We start from the raw sequence: 25783 nt of genomic DNA, 5'->3' as shown, positions 1-25783 counted from the left end.
TATAACATATCTTGGTGTGTCACAGAATTTTAGTAATTAGTTTATATGTGACATGAGATGAAAAAGGTTGAAAATCACTGATCTAGACCACATGGCAGTGTCCTGTTCTAACAAATATTAGTTAAAAAAAATTGCTGACTGAGACCATACTTCTGTTAGCTCTTCTCTTGTTTATTCTGTGTTTCATGTAGAATATTCTCACAAATGAGACAGCTTAGAATAGCGTATAGCACTTAGTAGGCACTTGCTAAATATCTGTTGACTAAAATGAATGAATGGACTACAGCCTATTTTCAAATGATCCTGGTTTTCTGTGAATGGCCAGTAGGCTGGGCCCAGATTTAAAGAATAATCTGAGATCTCTGAACTTCTAATGGCACCTACTCTTAATTTCTGTGTTACAGCATAAACAAATGCCTACGCAAGAAAAACAATTTCAACTGTATTCTCCTCTGGCTTTTAAAAGTCATCAAAGCAAATAGCTTAGAGCCTACTTCCAGAGTACAGTAATAGGTTCCATGATGCATTTATTTCTCCCAGCACAAGCCCAAGGAAATCTGACCTGTGCCATTACTATAAACTATCTTGGAAAATGGGCAGTGCTTCAGTTAGTTGTAGTGGTTTCAGTATCATTCCCTAGAAAATCCTCTGTGCAACCTTAAAAAGCAAAATACATAAAAGCTTACCATCTTCCTTTCCCAAGACTCACTTGTCCCACCCTCATTTTACCTTTTTTCCATCCTCTATAGAAACCAAGACACAAGACAGATACTGTGTGTGTTGTTTAGAAAGAGGTCAGCCCAAGACCTCCACAAAATATGTAAACTTCGAAACAGGGACTGGATTTAGCCTCTAACCTAGTCTCCTCATTCATCTCATCTGCATAGCATACTTTCTAGTGGTATAAGAATAATTCATTGCCAACCTCAAGTGATGCCTAAAATAATACCACCTTTAAGACAACATAATTTAGAGCTTAGTCTGCTCAGTTACACGGGATGTAGCTGTCATCTAGAGCTCTCCCTGCCAAAACAGACAACTAAGTTCTGAGAATGAAACTCTACCTTATTTGTACATCAACTCTAATGATTTTCCCCACGTGACAGAAAGCAGGCTGAAAGGAGAGGATCCCTGCCACTGAGAGGAGGCTCAACAGGAAAGGGAGACCACCTGCACCACAAGACTGAGGTACAACACTCTGACCCAGGGGTACCAAAGACCAACCTGATGGAAACAGATAATCCAGGAGTAAAATACTTAAGTACTTTTGGTTCGCTATTTTCAAAGAGCTGTTCTGCTACAGCATTTATGTTAACTAGATGGCATCCAGTAAAGAAAGTATAAGGAGGAGAAGACGGGGAGAAGAGGAAGAGGAGCAGAAGAGGATCTACCCCCTCCTCAGAACTGAAATTATACAAATACAAGTATGCAATTCTGTAGACCTGCAGACATTATGGTATAAAAGTCTTACATATGGTCACAGTAAAAACGAAACTATTTAGAGGGTGTGTACAAGAGGCAACCAACTGAAGTTTGTCTCACACATCGATGTTTCTCTTCCTCTCCTTCTCCTCCCTTCCCTCTCTCTAATAAATAATAAAATCTTTAAAAAAAGACAACACTTAAAATTTAAAGACACACTTATATTGACAGAAAGTGTCTGATATGCCATGCATACAGTAAGTAAAAGAAAGCTGGAGTACTTGTACTAGTAACACATAAAGTAGACTTCGAGTGAAATACCATTATCAAAGACAAAGTGGTATTTCATATTACAAAGGGGATAATTCACCAGGAGGACATAACAATCATAAATGTGTATGCACCTAATAACAGAACTTCAAAATACACTAAGCAAAACTAACAGTATTAAAAGGAGGAACAGACAATACACAATCACAGTTAAAAGATTTTTAACATTCTTCTCTTGGTAATTGATAGAACTAAACGAAAAAACAAAATCAATGAAGATTTGTATTGGAAAAATACCATCAATCACCTTGATCTAATTAACAGACATAGAACAGATAAACAAGAATGGCAGAACAGACATTTTTTTCAAGTGCATATGAAACATTCACCAAGATCATAGATCATATGCCAGGATCATATGCCAGGCCACAAGTCTCAACAAATTTTAAAAGCTTAAAATCCTACTGAGTACATTCGCTGACCAAAATGGAATTTCATTAAACATCAATAACAGCAAGGTATGAAACACACATCCTAAGTAACCCATGGTCAACAAATAAGTCACAAGATATTTAAATTGAATGAAAATGAAGAAGGAACATCAACATTTGTAGGATGTAGCTAAAGCAGTGCTAGTGGAAAATTTGTAACTTTATTTTTTTAAGGTTTTGTTTATTTATTTTTAGAGAGGGGGAGGGGAGGGAACAAGAGGGAGAGAAACATCATGTGCAAGAGAAACATCGATCTGTTGCCTCTCATAGGCCCCTAGCTGGGGACCTGGCCTGCAACCCAAGTATGTGCCCTGACAGGGAATCAAACCTGCCACTCAGCATTCAACCCACTGAGCTACATCAACCAAGGCGAAAATTCACAACTTTAAATGCTCATACTGAAAAAAGAAGAAAATCTAAAAGGACCTACATTTCCAGAAAATTTTATAGGAAGAAAACACTATTAAGGCCAAAACAGAAATCAATGACATTTTAAAAAGACAGAGAAAAAAATAATAGGTTGGTTCTTTGAAACAAAATTGATAAATCCCTACTCATACTAATCAAGAAAAAAAAAACACAAACTAGCAATATGAGAAATGAAAAGGGTATAACATTAAAATAAGGGAATATTATTAATAAAAGGTAAAGAAACATAATTTGAAGAATCCATTATTTATAGCTCACAATCAAAAGTGTATAGTAGGAGAGAATTATGTTAACTCTAAATATGAACCTGCCACAGTAGAAATCTCTTGTAACTCAGTAAGGGGAGAAGAAGGTTCCGTTTTCATAGCGTTTTCTCCCATTGACTTGCAGTTCAACTCCACTCCTGTAGCCCCCAATCCATCCCCCAAGGAATGGCAAGTTAATGCAGATGGGATCTGGCCAGCTTCCAAAGGAGATTTCAACTGACCTAGAAGAAAAAAAGAAATCTCAGGAAACATATATTATACATGTATATAGTCTGAGAACCAAAAGTACCTCAACAGACTAAGAAAGCCAGGAACTTTTTAGAGAGAGCCCTTCATCTCACAGCATAAAATATATTCACAGCCCTGGCAAGGTAGCTAAGTTGTTAGAGTGTCATTCTAATACGGCAACGTTTCAAGTTTGATCCCTGGTCAGGGCACCTACAAGAATCAACCAATAATGTATCAGTAAGTGGAACAACAAATCAATGATTCTCTCTCTTGTTCTCTCTCCCTCTCGCGCGTGCTCGCTCTCTCTCTCTCTCTCTCTCTACCTCCCCAACCCCTCCCCTCTCTCTCTCTCCCTCTAAAATCAAAAATAAATTTTAAAAAATTGCCCTGGCTGGTATGGCTCAGTGGACTGACTGCCAGTCTATGAACCCAAAAGTTGCCTGTTCAATTCCCAGTCAGGGCATATGCCTGGGTTGCTGGCCAGGTCCCCAGTTGGAGATCGTGCAAGAGGCAACCAATTGATGTCTCTCTCACACATAGATATTTCTCTCCATCTCTTTCTCCCCCACCTCTTCTAAAAATAAATAAAATCTTTAAAAAATACCTTTTTTAAAGAATATATTCAGAGGTTCTAGCACATATAGCCACGGCTGTGAGCACCTCAAAGAAAGAGGCTGCCAGTGAGGGAGGATTTGCCAGAAGCATTAACAAAAAAGCACAGGCACTGGAATAAGATGGCACCAGAAAGACAGAGAGAAGGGCAGGACTCTTCAAGCATTGTACCTCCCTACAACCCAATATTCAAACGTATAAAAGCAAAACCAATCTCATAAAGTTTGCCTACTGAATTATCAATGAAGAATAATGTTATAAAAACACTGCAGCCCATTCAATAACTTAATTTCAAGACTATCTAAAACTCATGAAAGTCAATACACAGAGATTTAGATTGGTTTTCACTAGAGAGGCATCAGGTTGGCAACACAGTTCCAGAACAGACTTTGACTCACCTTCTTCGGATTCCTTGGTACTGGATGATGCGTTTTGCAAAGAATCAGTATTAACTGTATCAACCATATCTGATACAACCAAGTCAGGATCTAAGATCTCGTGAGTCCCATTTGTGGACAGCCTGGAGGACCGTCTCCTCGATAAGTCTTTGTCTGTGTTTTCTGGGTAGTTTTTTGACTTTCCCTGCGCTATAAACCATTAAGAGAGTTGTAGTCAAGAAACCAGAAGAGAAAACTCTGCTACTACAGATTTCTAGACTGGCTGCCCTCTATAAGGACTTTATAGAGACTTATGGAATACTAGAGCCATGATAAAAGGAAATATCTTTTCCTAGTTTATAGTTTTAAGTAAAAGCACAGTCTCGCTGCCAGGACAGAATTTTCCTTACTTAAGGATTATGGTCTGCAAATATTTGCCAAGGTCATGTCCCAATCTTGACAACTCAGTTCTATGTTGGAACTTTCCAACATAAAAATCTACATACTGTCTTTCAAAGTCAATAAGGTTTATAGAGCCTTAGAACAATCATCAAAAATCCCTTTTGGGGGCAAGATACTTTTTAAAAGTCAATAAATAGCATTTTCAAAGTTTCACTCAGCATATGAAATCCATGCCCTCCTAAGCCATTAAATTTCCAGTGGAATTCAAATCAAATCAAACCAAAAGGTTATGGGTATGAAGGTGATACCACTGAACCCAGTATTAATGGGGTTTATACTCTAAGGTTTATTTTTCTCCTAGCAAAACTCTTTTTGATCTAACCACATCCCATCCACATTAGCTCCTATGAGCAAGCACAAGTCTTAGAGCCTACAGGAAATAGGGGAAAACATGGATACAGGCAAGCTCACTCAAATGAAGTCAGTTCTAGGCACACATACACAAACTGAAGACTCACATGAATTTTTGTCAAGCCGAGGACGTTTTAATGGGATTTCACTTCCTTTTGATATTTTTCGTCTTCTCAATTCCAGTGTTATTGGCTGCAATGTTTGAGAGTTTGAATCCACAGCTACAATGAAAATAAAACCACACAAAAATGGAATGGAATCTCTTAGTGTCCAATCCTCATCATTATCTATAAATACACACACACACAAAAACACTCTTGTGGGAGAAACAGACCAAGGAGCATTCTTACTTAAGCTGAAAGAAAACAAAAAAGTGAAATGGGTGAGAAATGACCTCCTTACGGGAGATGTTAACATCTGTGACCCAGCTCTAGTCATATGCTTCTCTCCTGAAACCCTTTCTTTAAAACACTCCACACCAACATGACTGCTTTAAAATATGAAGGTGTAAGAATAATAGGAAAGTCATTTTTATCAGCATCAAATCTTTTTCATCAAAACTTGACTTATCCAGCATAACCACATGGTTTTGGGAGCTGAGAGGGGGCCTTCTTGAACACGTAGCTTAGGAAGCAAGAAAGCAAGATGCAGCTGCCATGAGAGCTGTCTTAGTGGTTCTAGAGAATGCAGGACTCCCACTGGCCCACCATGGGGATGAGGTTTTGGATTAAGAACGGGAGTCTGGCCGAGCTACAGACTTCTATTTCTTTTCCTGAGATTTGGTACTCCCGACTGGCCTGGTTTGACAAAAGGAGGCAGGAGTGTGTTTCTGGGTGTTTTAAAAGGACTTCAGGATTTAACGGCAACATTCCACCATTTTTTCTGAACCTGTATAACTTTTAATTAAATAGTTCATGTTATTTTTACAAAAACAAAATAAAACAAAACCTTCACTTACGCAATACTCAGAAAAATCTACCATGTAGGCTAATTCTTAAAACATGAATCTTAGAACTACAGCTTGACTGTTTTCAATCTCTACTTACTAAATTAGTCAGCTTGGCATTGATCCTAGTTTTGAGGAACCAAAAAGAATGTCAAAATTTACAACCTCTAAAAACAATTCCAGAAAAACCTCAGGAGACTCTTCCATTTAACAGTCAGTGTTCCAGGCAAGGCTGCTGACCAGCAGCAAATCCTGCTCTGAAATAACTTAGCCGTGCAGACACTAAACCCTCAGACAGTACTCTTTATTTTTAAATCTAACACTTAAGAAGCTCTTCCACAATCAGGAAAGATAAGAATCCCAAAGGCAAGCAGTAGAAGAAAAAGGAGGAAGGGAAGAAAACGCAAAGGGAAGGGAAAGGGGAAAGGAAAAGCAGGGACAGGAAGAGGAGAGAAGACCCATCTTACACCAAAAGCTTCAGACCTGCCACGTGGAATGGCCAAACATGAGACAGGGCTCAGTTCCGAGGAAGCGTGCCTGATGAGAGAGAGCTGAACTCCTCGGCTCATCCTGCACTCGATTTTCCCAGTGTGCTACCACTATTTTGTTCCAAGTGGTGGGAACTTGGAGATCACAAACATTCCAAATTAAACACAAACGACCCTTCTTAAACAGCTCAGATCCCTCTCCAATCAAGTCTGTATATAATCTAGGGGGCTCAAAGCTCCCCTGAGTCAATGAACTTATTCTAAGCAATTTTTAAAGGGAATGTGAACTATCTTATCAGCTATTTGGCAAATCTTCTTCACTTCAATACCATATACAAACTGGGGCTAACTATATAGAGCTTCAGTGTTCCCCCAACTCTTCTTACAGTAAGAATCATCTAGAAAGGTTGTTTACTCATATTCCAGACCCTGCTCCAGAGATTCTGACCAGGAAGGAAAGACAAGGGTTAACAGTAAGTTTGGAAAACGCCATTTCTCTCTTAGATTGATCCTATCTGGTAATGAAATCCTACACTTACAAAATAAAAGCATTAAACTGAAAGACATTTTATCTGAATGAAGCCATATGGCTTCATAGGAGCAGTCTGAAAGCTGAAGTGCCACTACCCTAGTCATCACTTTCCAGAGGGTACACGATACAGCATGAATAGCTGAAGAAGTATCAGTTTCTCAACACTCAATTCCCACATGTACAATTTCCTAAACGGAGAAGAGGACACATTCGATTTCTGCCAGTTCACCTTTCCCACCTCTCCCACTTACATAAAAAGGCCACCTCTCACTCATCTCACATCTTAACATGGTACACTGTCCAGAGGTTTAAAACTTCTAGACTTTCTTAACTAGGATTCCTCATTTGAACACAAAACACCCAGGTTATTTTCTCAGTTCTCCCAAGGGTAGTTTATAACTAGTATCATTCAGAATGCACAGGAAATAAGTCAATTCATTACATGGATACCTTGGGCATTAGAGTTGAATCCTTTACCAGAACGCTGTTGAGAAAGCCAGTGATGAGGCCAGTACTGTCCAACAGAAATATAATAGGAGCCACAAATGCAAGCCATATATGTAAACTTAAAAATTTTAGCCATCACATTAAGAAGTTAAAGAAAAAAGTAAAACTGATTTTTAAGAATGTATTTTATTTAACCCAATACATCCAAAAATATTTCACCATGCAATGAATATAAAAATTATTGAGATATTATACATCCTCGTGGGGGAGTTTTACATTAAGTATCTGAAAGTTACAGCACATCTCAATTCAGATTAGCCACATTTCAAGAGCTCAGTAGCCACAGGTGTCTAGTGGATACTGTATTGGACAGCACAGGTCTAGGCCCTAATTTGTCTAGGGACAATTCCGGCATGCTAAGCTTTTGAGGGCAAACCCAGTCACAACCACTAAAGGGGGAGGTGCCTTATTTCATCTGGTAAGAAATCAATCTATCCAATTTCCTGTTTTAAAATTAGAACTCAGATGCAAGAAGCTGGTCTATTGTGAATGACTTTAATACATGTATTTGGAGTATATTAAGGTAGACTTTATGCCACAGAAATTAAGCCTGATGTAAAACTGTCTGGATTGATAGGACTAGCTTTGAAAACAATGAAAGAACCAATTCTGTAATTCCACAGTTTTGATGAAAATAAATTTTATATTTTAAATATATCTTTTGCCAGCTATTTAAACTTGTGAGAAAAAAATAGATGTCACTTTAAAATGTGCTAAAAGATTCACAGTTTTACAATATTCATGTAGAGAATACACAAGTCGAAATGTCTGACGAACACTGCTGGATAATCACAGGCATTCCATCTAGAGATCCTCAGAACACTTCATCCCACTGAACTAATATAGAGAAGAAGTATTTGGTTTAGGAAGAAATTCAAGGTGTGTCCCCAGTTGGCGTGGCTCAGTGGACTGAGTGCCGGCCTTTGGCGAACCAAAGGATCGCCAGTTCAATTCCCATTCAAGGCACATGCCTGGGCTGCAGGCCAGGTTTCCAGCGTAGGGCACGCAAGAGGCGGCCACACATTGATGTTTCTCTCCCTCTCTTTCTCCCTCCCTTCCCCTCTCTCTAAAAATAAACAAAAACAATCTATTTTTAAAAAGGAAGAAGTTCAGGGTGTGTTTCATTCTAGGTTATTCTAGAAAAATTCTAAATGTCAACCTTATTTCACAATTGTGCATTCTTCCCTAAGTCTGTACTCTAACCTTGACTCTTACCAATTAGCCACCTCAGCTTTTTATTCAGATTGTGAAAATTTTCAATCAATAATCACTCTCTAGAGAGCACAATTTCCAATGCACCCATGCCTTTCTAGGTCTCTGGGCCCATTCTCCTTCAGTAAGCCTCCTTCAGACACCCACACCTATTTTACTTTTTTCCTCTTTCATGTCTCCATGAAAATTGTATTTCCTGAACCCAGGCTCTATTAAGCTTGCTTAAACGGAGATCATTTAAACAGGCACAAGCAAAAAGCCTTAGCTTATTAGGTTTTATCATACAAGCTGAAGTATCTAGTGAACAATTATCTGCCCCCCGCCAAAAGCTCAGTTTCAGACATGTTTCCCAACTTATGTTCATCTACACCAGCAATTTTCAACAAGTGTGCCACAAGAATGTTTAAAACAGGCAACAACTGACTATTTAGTCAGGGACACTGACCTCTTTCCCCTTAGATTGTCAAATTAAAAGTGACAAGAGCCAACACAACAATAGCCATCCAGTGTGAATGAATCAAAACTATACCTATTTTATTTTTGTCAGATCAGCAAATAATATACTTTTTGGTGCTGCAGAATTTTAGTAATTAGTCTGTGTTCCATGAGATGAAAAAGATTGAAAATAGCTGATCTAGATACATGCCTCCCTTAAAATTCAGATGACTTTCATATCATAGAGCAATTCAAAATCCGCCACAAAAATGAAGGACTGATGCACAGAACCACAAGGGGCCACAGAAAAACACTGGCATTGCCCACTGCAGAGCCCACTTGGGAAACTCACCAGTAGGAGCTATAGAAGGGGGTCTGCCTCGTTTTCTTTTTGGCTCCCTCAAGTTTTCTTGTGGACTCTTCACAATGTCATTTTCAGGTTTCTTATCCACTTGAGCATCTCCAGAGTACTCTCTGTCATTTTCTGAAATGTTCTCCTTATCTTCCTTCTCGTTCTTGGGAATGCTTTTCTCTGACACTTTCCCCTTTTCAGAACAGATTAATTTCCCTTCTTTATCAGACTGCTTGGGTCGCTTTTCCGTCTTTAAAGCTTTGTCCTCTTTGTCTTTCTTCAGGTTGACTGTGACTTTTCTCTGCTCTTTAAACTTCTCTCGTTTATCAGGAGATGATGAAAGACTTTTGTGATCTGTTTCTTTAGGCCTACCGTTACCCACAATATTCTAAAATAAGCAAAATAGCGATGAAACACACTTGTGATTACTTGCAAATATAAAATCAGATAGTTTTTTACAAACTTATGAAAACAAAGAAATAAAAGGACATATGCAAGTCACTTAATGGTCACCACTGAAAATATCTGCCCATACCCTGAGAGCTTGAGAAATAATCCTAAGAAAACAGCAATCATGTGCAATTCCTTCTGACACAGAGCTATCTCCCTTATGATTAATAAGTCACTAAAAAATAATTAAAGGGACAGACAACTACCCCAGGGACCTCTTTTGGAAAGCAATCTTTCTAAGAAAATGTCTTCATGTACCATTCTTCTTATCCCAAACATGACCACACTGACCCAGGGTCTTTCAGAGGCCCTGTGTGGCCCTGTGTGACTCAGTGTGCCAGTGGATACTGATTCCCCGTGAAGAGTAGAACCCAACATGATAACTAGAGGCTGAACAGGAAAACTGCAAAGATTTTCCAACCCAAAACAGGGTCTTTGCTCCCTCTACTGGGTTAAGGCTGTGCTCAGTCCAATAAGCTACCTACTATGCTCCTCCAGTTACTTACTGAGTTTTATCTACCAAAAGGAAGTACTGTTTCTTGGTTACTTTCCTCCTAAATTACTTTCTTTAAAATTCATCCTAAAAATCTTGTGTCCTAGTATGACTGTCTCATAATAAAGCTAACTTGGAAAGCTCTGGAGTTTCCAAAACTACAGTTAAGTTTATTTGTATGTATACCTGTCTTTCCAGACCTCAATCTTCAGCATATCATGTTCATATGAGATCCCCAGCACCTAGCATGCGCTAGGCACACAGATCTTGCCAGATGCAGGAAGGAGTGTCTAAACACTCACTGAGTAAAAGTTCAATCTGTCCCACAGGAAAAATAATAAAGGAGAATCCCTGTGGTTAGAGCCTAGAAATATTTTTTTCAACTCCCCAAAATTTTCTGAAAACAGCCATGCTTGAGAACAAGCATTCCTCAGTAACTGCTGGCAGAAATATAAATTGCAACTATTTGTGGGGTAGGGCCGCAAAGGGGGGACAGCAATTTGGGTCAAAAGACTTAAATTTATACTTTTGAACTAGAACAAATTCCTAGAAATAAAACCTGCTTATAAGATAATCAGACTTGGCCCTGGCTGGTGTGGCTAGGTGAATTGACTACCAGCCTATGAACCGGGAGGTTGCCGCTTTGATTCCTGGTCAGGGTACAAGCCAGGGTTGCAGGCTGGGAGGCAACTCATCACATTGGTGATTCTCTACCTCTTTCTTTCTCCTTTCTACTATCTCTAAAAACAAATAAATAAAATCTTTAAAAAAACTAGACTTGGGCACCCAGGTTTACAAATACCCTTAAGTGACCATGAGGGAATTGGTAACACAAAGTAAGATTACATACATATTATAGAACACCACCTAGCCATTAAAAGCCATATTCACATAGTACTGAGAAACTTGGGGAGCCCTGGCTGGTGTGGCTCAGTGAGTTGGGTGTCATCCCACAAACTGAAAAGTTCACAGGTTTGATTCCCAGTCAAGGCACATGCCTGGGTTGCAGGCCAGGCCCACAGTTGGGGACGTGCAAGAGGCAACTGATCAATGTTTCTCTCCCACATGGATGTCCCTCTCCATCTCTTTCTCCCTCCCTTCAACCTCTCTAAAAATAAATAAGTAAAATCTCTTTTAAAAAAATTAAAAAAGAAACTTGGGGAAATGTTATTTTGTTAAAAGAGCAAGTTATAGTACAGTAATATACTACATGATTCCAACTTTGAATAGAAATATATACACATTTAACAAAAAACACAGAAGGATATACATCACAATGTGAACAGTTAACAGCAATTGTATCTAGATGCCAGAATGATAGTTTTTACTTTCTCTGTGCTTTTCTATACTTTCTTAATTTTCTATAGCAAATGCATGGGGTTTTTTTAACTTAAAAAATAAAAGATAAATGTTCTTAAAATACAGTTAATCAAAACATTTAAGATAGTGTGGTCCTACAAAAGAAACCCCAATCTATTCTAATACTATATGAGACAAGCTTTAAAAATTGTCAGATAGATATTTTTAAGAAGTTTTACTTTGTAAGTGCCTTAGATTTTAGGGTTAAAAAGACCTGAGGAGTCGCTTACCCAAACTACTATGTCCTCTTAGGGTGGGGGGTTGGGGTGAAACAAACGGGTGCCGTGGGACTGTGCCTGACCACCTGCCAGGTCTGGGATGAGGTGAAGACACTCAGAGGTATCAGGAAATTGAGAACTGAAACACCCACAAATCCACCCTAGGTAAGGTGCCCAGCGCCAAGCCAAAGCACCATGAGTGCCAGCAATCAGTTTATGGAGTACAGCAGAATGAATTGTTGAACATTTGTTTTCTGGAGCCCTGAGCTTTTCCGTTTGGGAAGGTTCTGGATACAATCTGACAATTCCAGACAAGTTCTTAATATGGTCCTCTATCTATATTAACACATTTCATGAAACTGCACACAAAAATCATCAAATCAAACACCAAAATAGTGTATTACAGTACTGTATAGCTCTGTAGATGTCTGAGGGGCAAATGATCAAAGAGAAAACATCTTCAGAGCTAAAGCTTTATAGTTTTGACAATTTTCTGAAGCAGAAAATCAGTAAAAGGCCAAAATGTCTGGGGGCTACCTTTAAACATTATCATATATTATGATCCACTGAAACTGCTAAACATATATACAGAAGAATTTACAAAAATATGTGATAAGGAGAAGCATTTGATCATCATAAGAAAAAAATACAACAGGTCCCAGTATCACCAAATATTGTCCCATCAGCAAACACCAAAGAGGTGAGTAACCGTAAAAATCAGTTTTTAAAGCATCAATATCTAAATTCTGATCTCTTCTCCCTCAACTACTTCATGAAAACATAAATATTAAAAAGACTAGAAAGGAGGGGAGGATCATGAAATAGGAAACACTTTTAGATGACCTGTATCTATGAGCACTGTATTTCCAATATCAAAACTCAGGTCCCATGCTCAGCCAAATCCACGCCTGGGACAGTAAACAAAATTGTCAACCCAGGCACTTCTAACACAAGTGACTGCCAAATCCATGCCAAACTATAGCTCTGTAACCACCAGGGCATGGTCCTGTGCTTGAAGACCAAAGTAGATGAGGAGAAAACATACTCTAGATCTTTACAAGCAGTTCAGCAAGTTTCCTGTGATGGGTAATAGCTCTGGGGGCAGGGCACATGGAGAAAGAAAAAAGAATACCTAGACACTTTCAAGAAAAGATGAGGAAAACATAACAGGTGATGGTATCCAAGTATCTGGTACATTTAAAAAGAATCTGTGTTACAAGGAAACGATAGACAGAGACAAATATTTACAATTTCTGAAAATATGCATACTGCTTTCTGGTGAATTTGTGTCAGATGGAGGAAATAAAGACTTTGCCATCACAAACAAATGTAATTATTTAGGAAATAAAACTACAATGTTAGCATTATTCATACCACAAAGCACAAAACTACATTTCTCACCTGGTCTTTGGAAAAAGCTTTGACATGAATATGTTTGACGGTCTGAACTACTCCATCATAAAATTTCACAGTGTAAGTACCTAGAATTCAAAAAGACATCGTGATTTTAACTTGCAGTTTCATGAAGCACAAGGCAGCTCCAATGATAATAATAAACTTATGAAAACTTCTTTAAGAATCACATCTTACTTAATAGTATGCATGCCTTTCTTTTTATTTTTTATATATACAGCTCAAAATCCATCAGAAAACAATTCCTTTTTATGATGCTTCATTAAAATAAAAAAAAAAACTTGCACTGAATTTAGACTAAGAAAGAGCAGTAAAACAATTAAGAATCTGAGGAAAATGCAGATTTATTTATTGGTGAATTAATTTTTATTATTTAACCTTTATTTTCTGAATTTAAAGATACTAATAGCTTTCAAACTTTAAAAGACTGTCTGATAAAAGTATCATGTTTTCAGAAATCACATTAATCTCAAAATCCATTTGAATTACCTTCATGTCATAATATGTAAAAATAGAAACCTAGCCAAAACACTAAATGGTGCCAGCTACATTGTCAGTTTTATTCCATTAGAAAAAAAAAAAGTCCAACGAAAATCATACTCTGCTACAAATAAAACTAAGTTAAATCAAAATAAAGTAAAATTTTTTTTAAAACGAAGCTGGAAATCCACAAATAATCTTTCTTCCAAAATAAAGCAACCAATTCAACAAGCTCTCATTAATTGTGCCCAAACCAACACTTTCAAACTTCTGCATCTTAGAACCCACCTATGCCCTCGCTGTTTTTTTGTCACAGAGATTTAAAAAGAATCAGAGTTAATCTTGTCAAGACTACCAATGAACCAATGGTAATCATTAATAGTTTAACGCTGATAAACATGGTCAGTTTTCAGGACCAACTTCCCACCCAACATGGAATGAAAAGAGAAATCCCAAGGGCTAGGAGCAAAAGAATGCTACAAGGAACTTAAGACCTGGCTAGTTAACTCCTTCTTGAACATTGTCCCCCCACGGTACACCACCTCTCCTCCAGTCCTAAAAAGGGTCCTGCCAGTGGCTAGCCACCACTATTGAAAGCTTCCCTCTCTAGTGCTGAAACGTCAGCAATCCGAGCCCAGTTAGTCACCCAACCTTATTTTTCATTACCAGCATACAACACCCACCCAAAGTGACTACCTACATGCCACCCACTGAAAGTGCCTCCACATCTTTAATGTTTTCCTGCCTGGAACGTGTCACTCATTGATCCTTAAGCCTACCTGCTCAAAAGACCACAAGAGTTCTGTAAAAGCTTCCTGACTTAGCTAATAGAGATTTCTTCCTGTTCTGAGGTTCCAGAAGACTCATCTGGCACCTTGCCTCACACATATGTAGATCTACTTTAATACAGAAGGCAGATCCCAAATGAAAGCAGGCTCTCCACGGCCACAGATCACATCTCACACCAGATTCTCTCTCACACACAGCCTGGCTCACTGTAGACTATTGCTCCTCAAAGCGTAGTCCCCAGATCAGCAGCAACTGCAACTCCTGGACTTTGTTAGAAATGCAAGTTACCAGCCCCACCCGCAATATACTGAATCAAACATTGTAGGAGTGCCACACAGAAATGTATGTCTTAGCCCTGGCTGGTATGGCTAAGTGGACTGAGTGCCAGCCTATAAACCAGAGTCAACGGTTCAGTTCAGTCAGGACACAGGCCTGGGTTGGGGGCCAGGTCCCCAGCAGGGGGTGCACGAGAGGCAACTACACACTGATGTTTCTCCCCCTCTCTTCCTCCCTCCTCCTCTCTAAAAATAAATAAAATCTTTTTTAAAAAATGTATGTTTTAACAAATCCTTCAGTGTCCTAGTGCACACTAAAGTCTGAGAACCACTGGCTAGACAATTAGCAATTACCAACTGATCTTTACTCGTGGTAATTACAAAATAAAGGTATTTGTCACAAGTATCACCAACACAGAAAGAAAAGGGCTAGCATACAAGCTAGATATAATGATATATATGTATTTATGTCTGGGTGGTTAAAACAAGCAATTTAGATGACAGGCTATGGTAAAGAATTCTACATAGGGCAGCTCGGCAATGACTGATAAGTACTTACAACAAAGGTCTGGGTTCCTGTCTTCCTGCTTCTGCTGTGAGGGTGTTGGCAAGCAGCAGAGCAATGACAAGCAATGCTACAGAACTCTCAACAGACCCTTTGCAGGCAACTAAGGGGAGCTCTGGTCAGCATGGGAGATGGGGACTGGGGCTCTACACACCCAGTTCTCATGAAATCTCAAATATTAAGAATACCAACAAACCACCCAAGCCTGCACTTTAACCTACTTTATCTACAAAGAAAGTTCAGTGTCAGTTGCAGCAAAATGAAAACTGTCCATTTTTACAGACATTTCAAACATCCACAAGGATAACATTAAGTAATGCTATCCAACAGTTTATTTCCCACTACATGAGGTCAGTTTTGAAGCTTACTACTCCTTATGGCAGACGCAAAAAGGATGGCTTAGACAAAGGGTTGTGCCCTGAAGTCCATAAGCCTAAAACAGAGCTACAATTAGAATCTAAGCCTGCTGCTGACCTCTGACCAATTCTTCTCCCACCACCCCACAAGTCTCTCAGCCTCAAGTTCACAACTAGCCACTCTGAAATGACCCAAACTGTAGCCAAAGGTGCTCAGAGGCCACTGTGCTTAAATAGCAATATCCCGACCCTGGCCCTTTTTACTTCCAAAGGACTACAATGGATTGTCTTGAAACTGTCTCCTTTGATCATGCACACAGCCTAACCTGGGCTTCAAAAAATCAGTGGGAACAAAACAACACATCCCATGGATAACAGAGAGGCCCCAAATCTACAATATTTTAATGGTTTCATGTATAACTGAAAGACTGTCTTCCCGTGGAGTCTTCCCATGGATGGCTGACAATAAAGCTCTCCCATGGCCACAAACAACATCTAACAACATGTAAATGACAGAATTCAACAAAATAAGTGCATCCTTATCACAAAGACCTCCTGGCTCAGACTCCCTTAAGAAGCCTGTCCTTACACTGCCAGGTAAAACAAAGCTTCCTGGCCTTACCCCTCTGGGAGTTAAGAACTTAGCATGCCAGACGACCTTATGGTAGTCAGTTAATAACAGAAAGGATGTAAGAACAAAACTGGAGATGCATAGCAAGCTCATCTTCTCTAGGACCAAGGAAACAGGGATACACTATGAATAGGACAGACTTCTGGTGCTCTTGAAATCTACCATAACTGTGGCTCCAGGGTCTTTTCTCTATCCTACTCGTTCTCCAGGAGTCAAAAAAATTCCAAAATGCCATGCATAGGAGACTCAAAGTTTTCAAACATGGTTTCTCAAAATCCTCAAGTTTCCACAGATGTGCCTCAGTGGGTGGACAGAGGGAAATATACATGTTTGCAGACACACGTTCCCTTCCCTCTCAGTCTTTTCCTTTTCACAATTTTTATATAATAGACTTGGGTCCTGTGGCCAACAATTTCCAAAGTGTTCATCTATTTCAAGTTCTTCTTCAATTTTTAATTGCTCAAATGCTCTAGAGCAAGGGCAATGAATTGTCTATATCACCAAGCAGGTACTGGGACCAGAGACTTCTCTCCCAATCATTGCTATCAAGACACCTCCAGGCTCCAGAAAGTACAAACCATCCACACCCATCCTACCATCATATTAGGCCCACACATGCATGCACACACACATTCCCCCATGAACACCTGCCCCCAGTGGCAACTCCTGCCCCGAGTGGCAACTCCTGCTCCAGAAAACCCTGCTCCAGAGAGACAGCCTGGTACTGTGGGAACTGCAGTTCAGGAACTCTGCCATCCCACAGACCTCCATGCAGACCTGAGCTCTACCATTTATGTATGTGCTCTGTAACCGCAAGCAATCTCTCCTATGAGCTCAGTTCCTCATATGTTAAATGAGGATCAAGTTGATGGCAACAACCTTTTTTCCATGTGTGATCAGAGAAGGAAACTGCTTAGCAAAGGGACTGTCATAGAGCAAGGGATTAATAGTGGTTCTAATTATCATCATCCAAGTCACTTTAAAACAGAAAAGCACCAACCCTTCCCCCCACAGAAGATATTAATAAAAACCAAGCTAGAACTCAGACATGTGGGCCTAAACCTTCCTTTTTATCTCTGCGCAAAGCTGTTCACACAGGCAAAATATCCCTGCATTTTAAATGTAGGATCAGTTACAGCATAAAGAAAACCAAAAATAGTAACTGCTTCAACAAGAGACTCTAGAAATAAGGCCATTTCCATAAGATCTCCTGCTGTAAACAAAGACTTCAGTCAATGAACCAAAAAGACTGAACTGAGAGGAAAGTGTAGGGCAGGAATGTGACCCAAAAATATGCATTTAACTTTAAGGAAGAGGGGCCTGATTAGCCTGCTCACTCAAGTTAAAGAACCACAGATCAACAGGAAGGAACAATTCCTCATTTTGTTGTAAACGCAAACCTACTTTCAGTTTCCTCCCGACTGGGAGCACAAAGCACTGACAGACAAGTGCCTCTGCCACCACTGGAGTCAAAAAGGGGAGCTGAGCAGCCCCAGCAAAGAGCTGAGATCAACTCACCAGAGATGGCTTCTGAACAAAGATTCCCTGGAACCAGAATCCCGTGTTTTAGTACAACACAGACCCAGGGTTTACAAGGCTACCAGGTGTGACTACCTTCACACTAAATGATGATTAGTTATCATTACCAGAGAACCATTCCAGGTGAAGAGAGCTAACTAACATGGCACTGCCCTCCCCAGTTTCCAAGTGCTAACTAACTCCCTCAAAAAACTCTCAAGTTGGTTATTTAGTTGTAATGCAATCATACCAGACTCCAAAAGCCAACAGCTGTTTGCTCTCCACTCTGGCTAGAGCCCCCACCCACCAGCCTGCTCAGTCAATAATCAGCCTGAGCACAAACAACATAGGTTAAGAGTAACAAGAAAACCAGACCAAGCCTTCCAAAGATGAATCTACAGAGTATGACTCTGCCATATCACCAGAGTCCTCTTGGCAGCACCAACAAGACAGAACGACTTTTACAGGAAAAAAAAAGGGCACCTTGCCAGCAGAGCTTCTACTCACAGCGCCATTAAGCTGTGGTGACCCCTGCTACACATGAAACTGAGGCAGGGCAGAAAATAATAGGGAAAGAATGAGAGCCCAGGATTGTTCCTTCCAATCCTACAATTGCTAGGATGAATCATGATGAACTACGAACTGCATACCAGCTCCCATAGATGAAATCTAACCCAAAGGCAGCACCTAAGGGTCATTATTTCCTCTCAAAATATCTGAGCTCCCAGAAAGGCTAGCTTTCTCTCGCAATCCACGGTTTGGTAATAATACCACCCAACCAGTTCCACTAACTTTCAGGACTTCCCCTTCCCCATGTTCTTCCTCTTCTCCCCCTTCCAATTACTCTCAAGAACCAGTAAGGGTACCAGCATAATACAGGACTTCAGAGTCAAGAACTAGAGAAAACAGGTTACGGCAAAAATCTTCACTCATTTTCAACGTCCTTCAATTAATTAAAATTCACTGGACAGAAGTCAAAGCTGATAGAACCTATATATTAGGGCAGCAAATAACTGTTTTCCAAACAACCATTACTTCCAGACTCTTCCTCCTATAATTTTAGTTCATGGAGGAAATAAACTGAAAAGATTTTTTAAAAAAACCTTCTAAAGCTCTGGCTGCTCCAGTTTAAAATACATTTGAAAACCTTAATTAACACCCAGGTTGGTGTGCTTCAGTGGACTGAGTGCTGGCCTGCAAACCAAAAGGTCACTGGTTCGATTCCCGGCCAGGGCACATGCCTGGTTGCAGGCCAGGTTCCCAGTAGGGGGTGTGTGGGAGGCAACCACACCTTGATGTTTCTCTCCCTCTCCCTCCCTTCTCCTCTCTCTAAAAATACATAAAATATTTGTTTAAACTTAATTAACTATGGGCAACACTGTGGCCAGTGACTTTTATCCCTTAAGTGATTATTTCAAGATTTCAGACACACATACACACAACCGTTAACTGTAGGCAGGTGTCCGTGCTCACTCCCCTTATGATTTATCTGCACCATCTGCTCCTGCCCTGCCTCCTCCTGGCAGCTCTATCTCAACACCTCATTCAGCCCTTCAGATATCAGATGTCTTTAGTGCCTCCCCCAAGACATCCATCCCCACCCCTCTGTTAGACAGCACCCAGGGCTCTCCAACTCCTCTTCCTCAAACCACCCTTCCTTTGCCACTCCCTCACCCAATCTCCTCCACCTCATTTCTGTCCTCCATGTGACCCTGAGACACCACAGGAACAAAATAAAAAATGCCGCTTCCTTTCTGCTACCTCCCTTACCTACAAAGTCACCCATGTAATCACCCACAATTTTCATTTACTCTAAGAGGCAGCCACTTACCCAAGAGGAAAAAAATGCTAATTTATATTATTCTGGAGGAAAATATGACTTGATCAGCATAAAGCAACCTAATAGACCCAGAAATATATATCTATGTACATGAAGAACATCTGTACTTCACATCATGATTTAAATACAGTAAAAGCAGAACAATTATTAATCTTGAAAATGAGTCTGAAAAAGTATGTCTTTTACGAAAAGGATTTGAGGCACTTTAATAACATATAAGCTTTCCTTTATGATACGTTTTTAGGTTAATGTCAATATATGAAAAGTAGTAACAGTACTTTATTTTGAACACAAGCTTACAAAAGTAATTTAAGGAAACAAAGAACTATTCAAAAATGGCCCTGACTGATGTGGCTCCACTGGTTGGGCATCGTCCTGCAAACAGAAAGACCGCAGGTTCTATTACCAGTCAGGACACATGTCTCGGTTGCAGGTTCAGTTCCCAGTCTGGGACCATATGAAAAGCAAATGATTGATGTTTCTCTCTCACATCAATATTTCTCTCCCTTTCCCTCTAAAAATAAATAAATAAAATCTTTATTAAAAAAAGAAACTATCTAAAAATATTTAATCAACCATAAACTGGAGGATCAGTAACTGCTTAGACAACTAGAAGACACAACCTTGCTTTGGAGGCCTGAGGCACAAGGACTGTGCTTGAAGGATCACCTACATCTGGCCCAGGAGTGAACCTCCATCTACTAAACCCACACTTGCCGAACAAGCTGCAAGGGAGGAGGGGGGTGAATGTAGCAAGAGAGAAACTAAAATTTCTGCTACATGCAAATGAATGTTCATTTTTGATCATTTCAACCCATCCTCCCTCAAAACTTCTCAGTCAGCCCAAGGCCCAGCATTTAGCAGAGTGCTGAATAAATACTTAAATAACTTCATGGAATGAATAGTCAATCTGGCCTTGCAGTCACCCCTAACAATAGTACTAATGGGCTTGATTACCCTAAATATTCATTAGAGAAATCATGCACGAACCATAAACATCCTGGTAGAAAATGCTATTTTAAAAATATTTTTAAAAGGTATCACTTGAACCCAGAGTCTGTTGTCTGAGTGTCAGGATGCTGACCATACATCTTATCTCCCTCCTCTTGCCTTTGTAATAGCAGAATGAGCCTCTATGGGTTGCAGTCCTTGTCCTGATTCCTCACATGTTCTAAACTCTGGCAAAGGCATCCCAAACCTGTGCTCTAAATCCCAGCACCCCAATCAACCAGCAACTGTGATGTCACAAACCACCCTCAATCACCGTACATGCACAAAGCACATTTTTAAGAAATGTTTGTTGGTGTTCACTTCACTTCTAGGCTATTCACAAGTAAGTAAAAGGAATATTAGGGACTTATTTCATCAATTGTATTAGGAACTCCTAGAGAACAAGAATCTACACACTTCTCAGCAGAGTGACAGACAAGCCATGGCTATTTTAGAAAACAATGACCAAAATTTGGAAAGCAAATAATCAAACTCCCCTATTTAACCCAGCTTTCTCTCCATTTGTAATTTCTTCCTAACTCCTGACCTAGTGATTACCTTGGAGAGAGAATTCCTAGGCAATACATACATACTGAAAATATACTATCAAACTCTAATATATCAAACTCCCTCCCTAAGTCATGAGTAAAAATAATTACAACTCAAATGCCTTACCATCCTTGTTAACAGCAGTAACTTTGGCTGGGTAAAAACGACAATCAGACCAGCAAGCAAGGACCTGCTCGTTTATTTGAAATTCCTAAAAGACATAAAAAGAAATCCCGTTACCAATTCGATTTCACAGGACACACACAGTACCAGAATTCATAAAATGCTAGAATTCACAAGAGCAGGAACATGAGACAGCTACTGGAATGGAGGAAGTCATTGATGCTATTCAGCACTAGAAGTCAAAACAAAAGGGCTGGACCCAAGACTCTTCCCCTCCTAGGAGGTGTGGGCAGTGCAGCACAGCACTGATGACAATCCTACCTGTCTTTCAAAGTGAGTCCTAGCCACACTTTAAAACGGTCTTTTGCCAAAGAACACCCACTCACTTTTAATACTTCATACTGTTTTCCCAGTACACAGTTTGCATTGACACATTTTGTAGAATAAATATTGAGCAATTAAATTGGACAATAGTACACAATCCTAAATTGGCATGAGGGGCAGGGGGTGGGAGGATGGGGGGGTAAGACTAACAAGAGTTCAAGTTCCCTGGTCAGAGTTAAAACAGAAAAAAACCCAGGGCTGACAGATCCAAAGGCATCAAGATCTCTTCAGTTGTCTCAATGTACATTTAAAAAAACTCAAAACTGCCCTGGCCGGTGTAGCTCAGTAGACTGACCACAGACTGCAAATCAAAGAGTCGCTGGTTCGATTCCTAGTCAGGGAGCATGCCTGGGGTGCAAGTCAGGTCCCCAGTAGGGGCCATGTGAGAGGCAACCACACACTGATGTTTCTCTGCCTCTTTTTCTCCCTCCCTTTCCCTCTCTCTAAAAATAAATAAAATCTTAAAAAAAAAACCCCTCAAAACTAATTACACATCCTTAATTCTGAAGTCAATGAAAGCTCCAAGCACAGTGATGAAATTTAAAAACAGAAATAGAGTACAATCAATTCCAAATTTTTCGAGGGCTTATAAAAGAAAGACCTTGAGGCCCTTCCCAGGCAGCTCAGTTGGTTAGAGCATCACTGTTATACACCAAGGTTGTGGGTTAGATCCCCAGTCAGGACACATACAAGAATCAGCCAATAAATGCATAAACAAGTAGAATGACAAATTAATGTTTCCCTTTTCCTTTCTCTCTCTTTCTCCCCCTCCCCTTCCTCTCTAAAATCGATAAATTTTTTTTTACAAAAGACCTTGATATGAAGCTAGCACAGTACTTCACATGGAATGATTGCTTACTAAATGCTAAAAAAGCAGATCAACTTAATAAATGACCTAAAGGTATACAGTGGTGAAAAAGAGATAATAAAGTCCCCAGGAATCATCAGTGAGGTTTCAACCAAGTCAGTTTATGAGTTATCACATCAGTAATATCATTCAAGTAGATGACAACTGGAATTCTTTCTTTCTTTCTTTTTTTTACAACTGGAATTCTTTAAGAGCCCTGGGGAGCCCTGGGATCTCAGGCGTGCAACTACAGGCCTAACTAAAAGATTGGTCCCCAGTTGCTACTGACTTTCACCTGGAAATCAAAGGCTGGAACATAAAGTGCCCAATGGCTGATACAGCTCATTACTGAACTTCCAAGATGCGTTACTCACAGAAGATCCTTCCTCTTCATGTAAGCCTTCTTTTCTCAGCTGTATTTTCTCTAACGGACGTAAATAAGGACTGTCCCAGCAGAACCACTCGTCATAACGATGGTTCCAACGCTTGAAATGGATGAGCACTTTCCCTTCTTCGTAGTCAATATCTTCTATGTGAGCTGGATACCTGAGTCAGGAAAAAAAATTGAAATGCCTTTAAACACCCACCCAAAATATCTACAACAGTACCCTTCCGAACCTCTTTCCAAAAGAGCAGATTACCAAAGTACTAAATAAAACCCACCACTTAAAGGCTCTGTATAACTGTATCCAACCACAAATTATGGAGGCTAACAGACATGGGGTTCAAATCCCAACCTTGATACTCCTTAGTTTATGAACTATTAAATTAACCTTACAAAATTCCCTCATGTGAAGTAGAGGAAGGATACCCAACACACTGGGTTGTAATGCAAGTTAAACAAGATGACACACACACAAGTCCTGAGCACAAAAGAAACAGGAAATAAACATTTAACAACTAGATTATATTTAACATGTGCCAATAAATTAGAATGACCATGCAACCTAGACTGTATTAGGCAGTCTCAATTTCAAGAATGTTGCAGTCCAGAGTGGAATACCATGTGGTTGTTAAAAAGAACAAGATGGTTCTATGTCATGCTATGAAAAGCTCTCCAAGGTGAACTATTAAATGAAAAGAGCAAGGCATAGAACACGGTGTGTGATAAGTTATGGGTTTTTTTTTTAATTAAAAAGAATATATTCATACATGCTTAAATATGCATAAAATATGTGGAGAGATACACAAGAAACTAACAATGGTTACTTGTAGAAATGTGGTCAGTTCAGTAAATGGGCTCTTTCAATTCCACCCTCCTTCTAGACTGACAGTTGAGAAAACTAACAACTACCATTTCCCTGCCCCCCTTACAACAGACAATGAAGGCAACTACAGTGGCCAGGCCCAAAGCTCCAGGGCAAAGCCTCTTAAACTTTCATGTACAATAATGCAAATCGTCAGGAGAGCTTGTTAAAAAGCAGTTTATGATTCAGTAGATGGGGCTAGGGACTAAGATACTTAAACCAGCTCCCAGGTGATACTGATGTGCTAGTTTGCAGTAGCAAGGGGCTAATGTCTAGTCACTAGCTTCATGGTGGTGGTAGCACTTGCAGTAGTGACTTCCTGATCTCCAGATGACAGCCTCAATGGTAGTCCTTCAAACTGATTCTCTAAGGGCAACCCCTCAAGCCTTACTCGTCCCACCGTTCCAACAATTTATAAGTACCCACTTTCTTGTGTTAAATCATTTCATGGTTAAAGTACCCAGAGTGGTTTCTGTTTCTAGCATTTAAACCTGACTGATACGAGAGGAACTGGGTATAGGGATGGGAAGAGGCAAAAGTGGGAGGGACACTTTTTGCAGTGTTATCTTTTAATAATCTTTTCAGTTTTCAACCATATAAGTGTATTGCTCACTCCAAAAATAAATAAATGGTTAAAAACAAAGAAAAATAATTATTGCATGCAACTCTTCCCTTAATCAGATTGCTATTCTAGATTAAGAAAGTTTAGATTCTACCAATAGTTTCTCCTTGAAACTTGGATCTGCACCATTTTCTTTTCTTGTATCCAGCACCTAGTACCCCGCTGTGCTAATAAACTGTGCTACCCGAAATAAACAGACCCACTGCTTCTGTTTATATAATGTGTCTTCCTCAATCCTACACTAGTATCCTTTAAGGCAATTTGCTTGGTGTTAATCTATTACAGTAGGCTACAGATACTGGGCACAATGTTCACCATATGAATTCCACTCTTACTGTTCTTCCCCAAAGGTCACATGTCCTGTCAATTCTCCAATCCTAAGGCTCTGAAACTCCAGCTACCCATTCAAATTTCCATCACTCTCCAAGTTTAGGCCCACATCACTTCATGTGGGTCTGTCGCACAGAGGACTGATAGGGTATGCTTTTCAAAATTCTTTATGGTACTATGCAGACATTAATTGCTGAAAAAATATTAACTGAAGAAATTAAACAGCCCTGAAACTAGTCTCCCTACTCCAATCCAACTGGCATAAAGCTACTATAAATACAAGATGTCTTGACAGCAGAACAGCTAATTGTAAGATCTGATGAGCTGAGTAGTACAATGTGGGAGACAAAAGAGGTTTCCTCTCTGTAAAATGTGGAGGACATGGATATCTCAATTTTATTCCTCTTGCCCTATCAGTCATTCAGCCTACCAGAGACTACTGAGCCTTCCTAAAATAATACAACCTGCCCTAACATATTCCCATTAAAAGACCTTTTGTAATAGTTTACTATCTCTAGCAATAATTTTCAAACACAGGCCTTTGGACCAATTCGTAAAATTGATTTTTCACAAATTAAAATTTATTGAATTTACAGAACTTTTCTTTATACAAAAATCATACTCTATCTAACTTCTTGGTGCTTAAATATATTTTTAATTAAAACAGTGGTAACTGTTTTTAATACCCTTACTAATATTATGCAGCCATTAAAAAGAATGAGGCAGCCCTCTATGCACTGATTTTAAAAGATTCTTAAGTGGGGAAAAAATCAACTCAAGATACAAAATGCAATTGGAACACACTACTATTTTGTTTTTATTGACTTATAGAGAGAGGAAGGGGAAGAGAGAGAAAGAGGAGAGAGAGATATTGATTCGTTATTCCACTTACTGATGTATTCATTGCTTGGTTCTTGCATGTGC

The 25783-nt window shown here is 39.5% G+C and overlaps 1 protein-coding gene across 4 annotated transcripts in view; it reads right to left on the bottom strand.

The window, feature by feature from the left end:
- The window catches only part of PHF20 (PHD finger protein 20), a 100128-nt gene that overhangs the window by 45205 nt on the left and 29140 nt on the right, over positions 1-25783 (bottom strand). For 2 of the 4 annotated variants that reach the window (XM_028524815.1, XM_028524814.1), the window contains 7 exons: positions 23035-23206; positions 21433-21517; positions 13302-13381; positions 9381-9768; positions 5016-5129; positions 4117-4305; positions 2920-3099 (listed from right to left, as the gene is read on the bottom strand). In XM_028524815.1, the coding sequence (XP_028380616.1) occupies positions 2920-3099; positions 4117-4305; positions 5016-5129; positions 9381-9768; positions 13302-13381; positions 21433-21517; positions 23035-23206 (1208 nt within the window). The remainder of the gene's footprint in view (positions 1-2919; positions 3100-4116; positions 4306-5015; positions 5130-9380; positions 9769-13301; positions 13382-21432; positions 21518-23034; positions 23207-25783) is intronic. The other 2 variants (XM_036009772.1, XM_036009773.1) reach the window with 2 other exon arrangements.

The sequence above is a fragment of the Phyllostomus discolor genome, chromosome 9, assembly GCF_004126475.2.
Source record: "Phyllostomus discolor isolate MPI-MPIP mPhyDis1 chromosome 9, mPhyDis1.pri.v3, whole genome shotgun sequence".
In the NCBI taxonomy this organism is placed as follows: domain Eukaryota; kingdom Metazoa; phylum Chordata; class Mammalia; order Chiroptera; family Phyllostomidae; genus Phyllostomus; species Phyllostomus discolor.
This window is presented reverse-complemented; position numbering and strand designations above follow the sequence as displayed.